The 11,000-nt window shown below is 47.4% G+C and overlaps 1 protein-coding gene across 1 annotated transcript; it reads right to left on the bottom strand.

The window, feature by feature from the left end:
- Nucleotides 1–1,367: 1,367 nt before the first annotated feature.
- Nucleotides 1,368–9,697, bottom strand: LOC135983405 (protein maestro-like). Its single transcript, XM_065595067.1, has 9 exons — nt 9,581–9,697; nt 9,261–9,372; nt 7,414–7,560; nt 6,056–6,238; nt 4,995–5,150; nt 4,357–4,491; nt 3,981–4,083; nt 2,814–2,879; nt 1,368–1,981 (listed from the first exon to the last, which is right to left on the bottom strand). Exons 3-9 carry the CDS (start codon nt 7,555–7,557, stop codon nt 1,884–1,886), a joined length of 885 nt encoding a protein of 294 aa, XP_065451139.1. The 5' UTR covers nt 7,558–7,560; nt 9,261–9,372; nt 9,581–9,697; the 3' UTR covers nt 1,368–1,883.
- Between the last annotated feature and the right edge of the window lie 1,303 nt (nt 9,698–11,000).

Raw genomic sequence — 11,000 nt, 5'->3', positions numbered from 1 at the left:
TCCTTTTCTGGATTTTCCTCTTGAGATCTGTATCTCAGACAGGAGCAAAAAACAGCTGATGCAGGATATATTTACTTCCACAGGGCTACCGATGTGTAAGTTCTCAAAGGCCTCTAGAAAGGCATCGTCGAGCTGTTGAGAGATTTTCAGACAAAAAACAGTGTAAGCACCCTCACTGCTTGTTTTTAGATTTATGCAATGCCAGGTCGATTCCTAACCCCATTACACCCCCATGATCAACCGTCGCTTCTTAATCATTCATTTACCTGTGCGACATCTTTCCCGTTCACCTTGTCCGCTGATGACTCCCCTAAGCCATGATCCTCTTCCAACTTTAGGGGGGTGGACAATGAGAGGCCGTCACACTCATTGGGGTGCCTCACGAAGGTTTGGGTTTGGGGGTCAGGTTCCAAGGTATCTATCAATGGTGGAGTCAAAGGGCCCTCCTTGGAACTGTCACTGCTGTAGCACTTTCTCCATACAAGTCCAAAGGTCCTCGGGGCTAAAACAAAGTCTGAAGTTCTCACAGGGGTGGTAGAGGAGTCCATGTTTCCTCTCAGCCTTTCCACAATTTCTAAAACATGTCTTCTTGGTAAGAGATTGCCTCCTCTGCCCAGTACTGGGACTTATGGGGTGATGGTTCTGCACTCTGATTGGCAGAGGGTGTTGGGAGGAGTCCTTAGAGGGGTCACATGACCCTCTTCTGGGTGGTTCACCCCATCCAAGAGCCTGGCCTATTTTGGCCAAATCTCCTCTTGGGGCGGTCCTCTGCAGCCAAAACCCATCGCAATTGGTAAAGGGTGGTGGGAGGAGTCCTTAGAGGGGTCACACGAAACACTTCCGGATGGGTCACCCCACCCCAGAATTCCCCCCAGTTGGTCAAATCTCTTGGGGTGGTCCCCAGCAGCTGAAACCCCTCCTGATTGGTAGAGGGCAGTGGCAGGAGTTCTTAGAAGGGTCACACAAACCACGCTGCCCCGGAACTCCCCTTGATTGGTCAATTCTTCTCTCGGCGCGTTCCTATCAGGGTGAAACCCATCCTGATTGGTAGAGGACAGTGGGAGGAGTTCTTAGAGGGGTTACATGAACAATTTCCAGACAGGTCACCCCGCCCTGGAACTCCCCCCAGTTGGTCAAATCTCTTGGGGTGGTCCCCAGCGGCTGAAACCCCTCCTGATTGGTAGAGGGCGGTGGCAGGAGTTCTTAGAAGGGTCACACAAACCACGCTGCCCCGGAACTCCCTTTGATTGGTCAATTCTTCTCTCGGCGCGTTCCTATCAGGGTGAAACCCATCCTGATTGGTAGAGGACAGTGGGAGGAGTTCTTAGAGGGGTTACATGAACCATTTCCAGACAGATCACCCCGCCCTGGAATTCCCCCCAGTTGGTCAAATCTCTTGGGGTGGTCCCCAGCGGCTGAAACCCCTCCTGTTTGGTAGAGGGCGGTGGCAGGAGTTCTTAGAAGGGTCACACAAACCACCCTGCCCCAGAACTCCCCTTGATTGGTCAATTCTTCTCTCGGCGCGTTCCTATCAGGGTGAAACCCATCCTGATTGGTAGAGGACAGTGGGAGGAGTTCTTAGAGAGGTTACATGAACCATTTCCAGACAGGTCACCCCGCCCTGGAACTCCCCCCAGTTGGTCAAATCTCCTCTCGGGGTGGTCCCAAGTGGCTGAAACCCCTCCTGATTGGTAGAGGGTAGTGGGAGGAGTTCTTAGAGGGGCCACATGACACATCTTGCTTCTGGTTATATGTCCCCAGAAGTAATACCCCATGGGTGTGGGACTTCTGGTGACGGGTGGGCAAGGGGTGGGTTAACGTTTGATTGACAGTAGGGCCCTTATACTACTGGAGCGCCTTCTTCTATTTGTCTCTGTTCCGCTTCATTCCCCAATCACTCGGCCAGAACAGATGTCACTTATGATCTCAGTTGCCACCAGCTGGACAGTGGGACTTGGGTCTTTCTGTAGGACCTGGAGAGCTGAAATTACAGAGGACAACACGTTAGTGAACAGACTGTCAAATCACAGCTAAGTGTGATCACAGAACCTTGAACTACCTGAGCAGAATGATCACATGGAAAAATATGAGACTGGGCTCAGTCCTTCTAATGGGATGGAAAATACATGAGAGATGAATATGCCCCACTTTTCATATAGTCACCTCTGCCTGAAATAGCTGGTGACTTATTACCACTGAATACCACACTACAACAGCTCTCCAATACAAACAAAGCTTTAGATTCCTCCACTGGGTCCCTTCCATGCTCTCAACTAGGGGGAGACCCTGACTCTACCAGAAAGTCATCCACTCTGCTGTAAATGGAAGAAGGCCCATTGTTTCAATAGCTTCCACTTTTAAGTTTATTTTCCATCTCTATTCAGGAGACACTGCCTGAGCTCAAATAAACCTGGAATTTAACAAAGGCCAGGTCCAAGCAGGTTTATGCATGATACAGGGCACCTACTGGAAGAAAAAATGCTGGTGGGAAATTTGAGGTAGCAGAAAGTGGCGACAACTTCTTCTCACCTGGGGAGTCCACAGAGAGCCAATAAAACCCAAAGAGTGGATAGCACTGGCTGTGGAGGGGGCATTGCCAGGACAACCAGGAGATGTACTGACTCATATCACACCTTCTACAGCTTCCTCCTTTAGGGAAAATTAAAGCGGACTTTCTACTGGGCAAGAGTGAATTTGTCCTTTGCTGTGGGGCTGATGCACTTTGCACCAGTGGTATTGGTTACTGCTGCTTGCCAGCTAAATTCCTTTAGAACTCACTAATGAACAGGACTTCAGCTGTATTTATTACTTACACATCAGCAGATATTCCAGGTCCAGCCATTTCATACGCTGCCTGTCTGTGTGTTCCAGGATGATGCCTAAATACACAATGTAAAATAAATAACAACAGTAATAATAAAACCTTCCCTTGTTGAGTGCAAAGTGATATTAGCAGCCCCTACACAGGTCTTTGGCGTCTCCTACTGTGGGCCTAAAGGTGAGCTGTGGGCAAGAGGATGCTAGAGCAGTTTAGAGTTCACACTGAAGAGAATGAGAGAGACATTTTTAAAAAAGAATGTTTCCATAAAACCCATTTGCTTGAAACAGTCTGTGTTCCTCTTGCCACTGCTGTCAGTTATTGGAGACATACTAAGATAGTGTCTTGGTCTAGTGGTCTGTGCAAAGGACTGGGGCCAGGAATAAGTGAGTTCTAAGCAGGGATCTCACAAGGTAACTGATAGGTGAGACGTAGGCCACAATGCCTGGCTGTCTCACATGGGTGTGCTAGGGTGAAGAGGGCACAGGGCCAAAAAGGAGGAACCTAATGCTTCCTTGACAAGGTGGTGTGGCCAGGAACCTGAAACAGCAGGCACTATGGGGAGGCGGGCTGCATGCCTCCCAATGATGAAGTAGCAGTGAGGAGCACTGAACAACACTGTGGGTAGGTCTGCACTTTGATCTAGAGGTATCACTCCCAGTTCAATGGGACAGGCCCACACTGGCTCTGACAGCGATAGCATGCTAACATTAGAATGTAGCTAAGGCAGCACGAGCAGTGGGAGGAGCTAGCCACCTTGAGAATAGACATTGGGGTTTGGATGGGCTCATACTTGGGGTGGTTAAATCTCCTGCTGCTCCTGCCATCGCAACTACTCTCTATTTCTAGCACGCAGGACTAGTGCGGGTACGTCTCATCAAGCTGGGAATTATACACCCAGCTCAAAGTGTAACCATGCCCTATGTGACAATGTCCCTGCCTCTACTACTAAATGACTGCACCGTGCTTTCCCTGCAATGATCCCGAAGCACTTGATAGCAACTAATCCACCACACTGGAGAGGTAGGGATATTAATATCTCCATCTATGGATGGGAAGCTGAGGCACAGAGAGATTAATGGCAGCTCAGCGCTGCACAGTGGGATTGTTTCTGTCTCCCTCAATGGAAATACCAAAAGAGACACTGGGCATCATCTCTCACCAGCTAAGTTGGCTGCAACTGCCCGGATCTCTTCCCAGCTGCTATAGAAGTACGTGATGGTGGTTTGGTACAATTTCTCCAGCAGCTCTGCATTCTCTTTGGCCTAGAGGAAATCAGGGACACATGAGCTCTCTCTGGCTAGAAGTGCCCTTTGTCTGCCAGCACATGCTTTTACGAACCACAGGTAAATAAGATAGAGAACAGGTGGCTGGGTAGAAGTGGGAACAATGGGAATCTGTAGCAGATTTACATTTCCCATCACCCTCAGTCATATATCCCACTCTTACAGTTATTTACATTATCCATCACACATCCCCCCCCACCTCTACACCACCACTCCAGTCAATAATCTCAGACAGTTCAACAGCTCACTCACAAGGTGTCTGCAAATGTCCACCTGGAGCTCTTCAGGCTTCAGCTCGGCTGTGCCACCAAGGTGCTCACTGATTGCACTTTGGAGTCTCTTGAGTCCCAAAAACGGTAAACAGAGGTGAAACGTAGCTCTGCATTCCTGAAAAAGAGCGTCACACCATTGAATGGTTCCTTACCGAGTGCTATGTTCATTCAAAGGGAACTCATCTGCGTGACTGCTCATCTATTCCAGGATCAAAAAAAGGGATTCATCTGGATGTAATTGGCAGAAAACGTGCAGGAATGACTAATAGACGGGAGAGCTTCAACTGAAACCTGGAGGTAGCATCAATGTCTTTTGGGAACAGATATACCGATGAACACTGCTGCACCAGGCATAGCTGTGGTCTCTCTGTTCTGGGGAGGCAGGGGTCTGGGGAGGCAGGGGCAGACAGGAACAGAGACCTGTCGGGGTCAGACCCATGACCTCTCCTGGATTCTGGTGAGGCAGCCATGGACCAACCTGGCTGGAACTGACTCAGCAGGAGGGCAATGAACTGAGGGGAGAATTTGGGCCTCCACAGCAGGCAGGAATAGCAGAGCTCCCCTGGCATTGGGAGGAAGATTCCTTTTGCTTAGTAAATAAGTCACTGTCGGTCTTACCATTGAAATCTCAGGGTTTGGGTCTTGCAGGTGCAGCAGAAGTGTGACCCAGCTCTTTTTAACCTGGTCGGCGAAATAGGTCTTCCATTTTCTCTTTGTCAGCCGGGCCAGGATGCCAAATAGGACAAAGGCCATTGAGCGAAGAGCATCATCCTCCTACAGCCAAGAAAGCCCCGCAAGTTAGTAACTAAGAGACAATCACATCATGCACTTTGCACAGCCATCTCTTCTATGCTAAAGTAGAGTGATTCCAACTACAGCTAGTTGGAAAAATGGTAATTAACCAATTTTTTGTTCGAATTTGCTGATTCATCAAAATATTTTAGAGACAGTTCAGTTTTGATGAAATTCCTCCGGAAGCCAGGTAGGGGTCCTTAGAAACTTGCCTGGTGTCTTTCCAGTGCACCCATCCAGCTCTGTGGCAGCCAATCTAGCAGGCTGATTGGGATCGTGGGCTTCCAGGCCCCCAGCTTCTGGGACCCTGGGAGTCCTGGCTCTCAAATTTGCAACTCCCTGGCACTTCTAGCTCCCAGAGTTTCCTGGGTTCCCAGCACCGGGATAGTCTGAGAGCAAACTGCCTGGGCCAAGGCTTCCAATAGAGCTAGGTTGAGAATAGTAATTCTGTTTCACAAAGAGTGAACTTTGGGGAGAGGGTTTCCCACAAATAGGAACAAAACCCAAATTTGAAATCTCTAAATTCTGTGCAAAACGGAATTATCATTCTAACCCTCTCACATAAAAATGGTATGGAACAGGCCCAACACTCCCTATTGTACTCTGTAACCCCCATTTCATGGTTATCTAGCTATCTAATCTAGTATTCAGACTTTCTTTGAGGTTCTCAGTGGCAATAAGGAAGAATAGAAGGGTGAGACTGTGGGAGCAGGGATGTCATCCCCATCCTCCTAATGTTCTCCTCCTCCGTAAAACACCTCTCTTCCCTGGGGCCTAAAATCTCTTCACTCCGACATGAGCAATGCCCAGGGAGTCCACATCATGCATTGTAAATGGAGTCTAATCAAGATCGGTTGAACTGGTGTTGGAGAGATCTGTTCACATACATCGTCAAAGTAAGTCCGGATCTGTTGGGTGAGGTCTTTGAAGGAAGAACCTATGTCCTTCTCTTTCAGCTCCTTCAGGACTTTGGCCAGTGCTTTCATGCTCTCGCCAATGACTTCCGAACTGAAAATGTCATGTAAGGCCCCGATCAGTATGTCCAGAAGAAACTTCTTGTGCTTTTTCACCTGTACAAACATATGACATTAAAGAACACTTATCAGTGATCACACTTCTAATAAGTTTTCTTTAGCAGTTATGAAGCTGTGGGAATTTCATCAACCCTGTCTCCCCCCAGAGACCTATAGCTATATTTCAGACCAGGTGCTAGCTACAATGAGCCCAACTTGGTGCTATAATACATCTGTGTAATCCTATTATTAGATTCCTAGTTACTTAGATTCCAAGGCCAAAAGGGACCATTGTGATTATCCGGTCTGACCTCCTGCATAACATAGAACTTCCCTGAAATAGTCTCTGTTTGAACTAGAGTGTATCTTTTAGAAAAACATCCACTCTTGATTTTAAAATTGCTAGGGACAGAGAATCCACCACAACCTTTGGTAAATTGTTCCAATGGTTCATTAAAATTACCATTAAAAATGTATGCCTTATTTCCAGTCTAAATTAGCCTAGCTTCATTTTTCCCCATTGAATCTTGTTATACCTTTGTTTGCTAATGTGAAGAACCCATTATCAAAATTTATTCCCCATGTGAGTAGTTATAGACTGTCCTCAAGTCACTCCTTAACCTTCTCTTTGTAAAGCTAAATAGATTGAGCTCCTTGAGTCTATCACTAAAGGGATATTTTCCAATCCTTTGATAATTCTTGAGACTCTTCTCTGAATCCTCTCTAATTTATCAGCATCCTCCTTGAACTGTGGACACCTGATCTGGACACAGTATTCCAGCAGTGCTCATATGAGTGCCATATTCAGAGAGAAAATAACTTCTTTACTCTTCTTCAAGATTCCTCTGTGTTTACCTCCAAGGATCATTTCAGCCCTTTTGGCCACAACTTCGTATTGGGAGCTTATGTTCAACTAATTATCTGCCATGACTCAAGTTTTTTCAGCATCATTGCTTCCTGCGATAGAGTCTCTCATCCTGTAAGTATGGCCTGCATTTTTTGTTCCCAGATGTATACATTTACATATGGTCATATTAAAGTGCACATTGTTGACTTATGCCCAGCTTACCAAAGGATCCAACTTGCTCTATGTTTACTGCAAAGAGGTTACTAGGGTATATGAGAGAGCAGAATTTGGCCTAGTGCATTTTGTGCAGCCTCTGGAAACTCTGAACAACTCTCTCTCCTGGTTTCTGTAGTTATGCTGCATTCTATTCAGTAATCTCTCTTACCTTCTCAGGCGCCCCATAGACTAAATTTCCCAGGCCTCTCACAGCCATCTGGCGGACAATGCTGTTCCTATCATGTGACCTTTTTTCCAAGATGCTCAAGACAGACTTAAGGAACTTCTTCTCCCTGAGCATGGGGTCACTCATTAGCTGAAATAAAATCAACATGTCCATTAGCCCCAATATGATCATTAAGATTGGGAATATAATTTGAGCAGACATGGAATACACTAAAAACAACAAGGAGTCCTCCTATAGCCACAGTCTTGTGGATACAGACTAACATGGCTACCTCTCTGATACTTGGCACATAAGACACTGTAACTTTATCATTCCACACAAATGAGAAATGTCTTAAAACATGAAGCTTTCCTTTTGGGCACAATTATAGGGATCCACTCACCTCTTGAGAGCCTCTTAGTGGCTGGGTCTGGTACCACAGTCCTTTTCTCACCCCTGGCGCACCCTGCCAGCCAACCTCAGTGAGTCTTCTGTGGCTCAGGCCTCTGGCTGCATCCCAAAGTCCAAATGAACCCCTTCTGGGGTAGTCAAGAACAATCCCATTGCCCTCACTAGGGTCTCCAGCCCCAACTCTGGGTCCTTGAAATTCTGCCCTTTGTTCAAGCTCTCCATAAGCATTGTCCCCTCCGTGGGGCTTATGCCACTGTAGATGGTGAGGGAACTAGGGCCTGCCCATAACTCTGGGTTCCAAACCATGGACCCTGGAAACAGTAGCTAGGCACTGCTTGATTTCAGTTCATTTTTACTTCTTCCTACCGGCCACTTTTCGCTTCACCCTCACCTCCGGGTTAAAGTTCTTAGGGACCCTCTTCCTGCAAATCCAGCTAAGCAAATGCTGCCAGAATCAAACTCTGGCTATCCCCTGAATTTCTGTGGCCAGAGAGCAGCCCCCTTTCTTGCCCCTCCAGGTCCTGCCAGGAACTGACCTGCTAAGGCCCTGCAGCTCCTTTCAGCTGAGCCTGATGGGCTCTGATTGGCTGCTTTTGTGAGGCCTCTCTAGACAGACCCAGATTTGTGGCTGTTTGCCTGGGGCAGGGTGTAGTAGGACCACGGGGCCTCTTGTAAGGAGCCTCCAAGCCCAGGTACAGCCCATCACAGGCACAGATCGATTGTTTTTCTTAGAACCAGATGAGCCCCTAAGATAGTTGCTTAGCATAAGTGGGAAATATGATGCCAATGTTAGAGGAAGGCTGTGGAAAGGGCGGATGGTCCAGCTGTTATCACACTAGCCCAGGACTTAGGAGACCCAGGTTCAATTTCCTGCTTCTTCAAAGACCTTGGGCAAGTCACTTAGCCCTTCTGTGCATCAGCTCCCTGCCTGTAAAATAGGAATCATCGTGCTTCCCTACCTCCCAGGAGTGTCGTGAGGATACAGACATTAAAGAGTTTTGAGGTACTCAGATACTACAGTAAGAGAACCTAAGATAGATGTGAATGTATTTGTATGTTGCTTGTTTTATAGTATTAGGACACTAGGTTCATTCAGAAGATCTGCTGAGCTAAACCAGAATTAGGAGCTGTTGGTTAGTATCAGCACTAGGACTTGGCAGAAGAGGTCCAGGAATTCAAACTCTGTCTGTATCTCTCTCAGCCAGCACCAATGGTTGTGTAGCTGGCATAGGCAATGACAGCAATAAAAATATCAGAGAGAGAATGACTCAGAAAGGTGTAATGAAATTCCTTGTGAAGTTTCCATATAAAGGAGGACCCATTCTACTATCTAAAATGACAATTACTCCTATGAACTGAACTGTACAACTCCCGAAAGAAAGGCAAACATGAGACAACAGTCTAATGGTGAAACCGCTCTTCAGAACCCTGTGTCTTACCTGGGCAAGGAAAGCTGTGCTGGTGACTCGGAGGTTTTCTGTTGGGGAATTCACCCAGGGGAGGAGGCTCTGTAAGATCTCAGGTGTTATTAGTTCAGCTCTTAGCAGAACACTGGAAGACAAAATAAACCGCTTATGGGGTAGATTGCACACTTCAAAAACTCAGCTGCTCTGAGCATACAGCACTGATATCTATGAATGGGAGCTGTGTGTTTCCACCCAGGGCACCCCCCACAAAGCTATAAACTGGAGGTTCCCTCTCAGCCACTCTATTTGCTACTGATTCCCAAGGATAAAATGATGCCTCCTAGATCTCTTACCTCACCAGCAGACACACTCCCTCATGGTGAGTCTTGGGGTTTTCAAGCAGACTCTGTGTTCTCTGCTCCCTGAGCGCTCTCCCCAGTCTCTCATTCCCAGCTTTGAAAAGCACAGCCTCTAATGCTTGGATAGAAAGCCTGGGGAAAGAGAGGCACAGAACTGTAGCAATCAGTAAGAAGGTGCAGCCTGAACAGAGTCAGGAAGCCCCGGTTACTTGTCAGGTCTGCTGTTCATCGACAGTTCATCCATTGGCAATATCCTGGACACCAGTGTCCCTGGAAGGACTTGATGCCGGGAGGTAAGTTTCAGTCTCATACATCTCATATGACTAGTTTTGCTAGGGACAACATTTTGCAGTCATTTTTTCCTTTCTGCAAGGAGTATGGGCACTAGCAGAGTACAATAATATGGAAAAGATACATGATCAGGACCCAAACACTGGGGACATAGAGTGTGGTGATCAGTAATGGACATTTTGGGGTCATATCTCCAGATATGATGTGACAGAGTGCTGAGGGTTTGCACTTGAGTCAGCACTCTGGTCACTATTAGTACTAATTTGGTTCCTCACAGAAGGCCTAATTGGACAGAGGTGTACCTGATTACGAGGTCAGATTGGGGCTAGTGAGTCAAGGAACCAATCATTCCATTAACAGGGAAACTGTATAAAAGGACATGGGCAGGAGCTCTTTGAGGGGAACAGACAGAGAAAGAAACTTGGGTGACCAGATATTTGGAGCTTTATCTTATACGGGTACCTGTTACCCCCCACCCCCTGTCCTGATTTTTCACCCTTGCTGTCTGGTCACGCTAGGAGAAACAGAAAGACAAAAAGCTAGGAGAGCCTGACCAAGTGAGGTCTCTGAGTGGAAACGCCTTAGCCCTGACTTTTGGAGAAGAGTTTAGAAAGTTGAGGTACAATATAAAGGTGCTATGTATTGGTAGGGGGATTAAATAGACTATATGTTGGCGCTTACAAGCAAGAAAGTCTCAACGCGGTCTGTGTTTGTGGAAGATGTGGGGGTGCAACACCCCTCTCTGTCACAGCTGGGGGCTCATCGGGGATTTCCCTGTTATCTATGCAAATGGAGAGCTTGTTGGAGAAGCCAGTGTAGAGGTTTTGGCAATCTGGGTGATGGAGGGAACACTGAAATGGATGGTGAAGCAGCAAAGAGAAGTGTAGAACAGGGGTTCTCAACCTTTCTGTTTCTGAGCCTCCCCCCACCCTCAACATACTACAAATACTCCATGGCCCAGTTCCAGGCCTCTGCCCTGCCAGGCATCAGAGTTTGGGGCTCCTGGCTCTGGTTTTTAACCTCATGGGGTGCAGAGGCTCGGGGCTTTAGTGCAGGTGCTGGGCCTCAGGGCTCCAGCGTGGCTGGGCTCAGAGCTTCAGCTTTCTGCCCTAAGCCCCAGTTA

This window comes from Chrysemys picta, chromosome 4 (assembly GCF_011386835.1).
Source record: "Chrysemys picta bellii isolate R12L10 chromosome 4, ASM1138683v2, whole genome shotgun sequence".
In the NCBI taxonomy this organism is placed as follows: Eukaryota; Metazoa; Chordata; order Testudines; family Emydidae; genus Chrysemys; species Chrysemys picta.
Note: the sequence above shows the minus strand (reverse complement) of the source record. Positions and strands in the feature narration are given on the sequence as shown.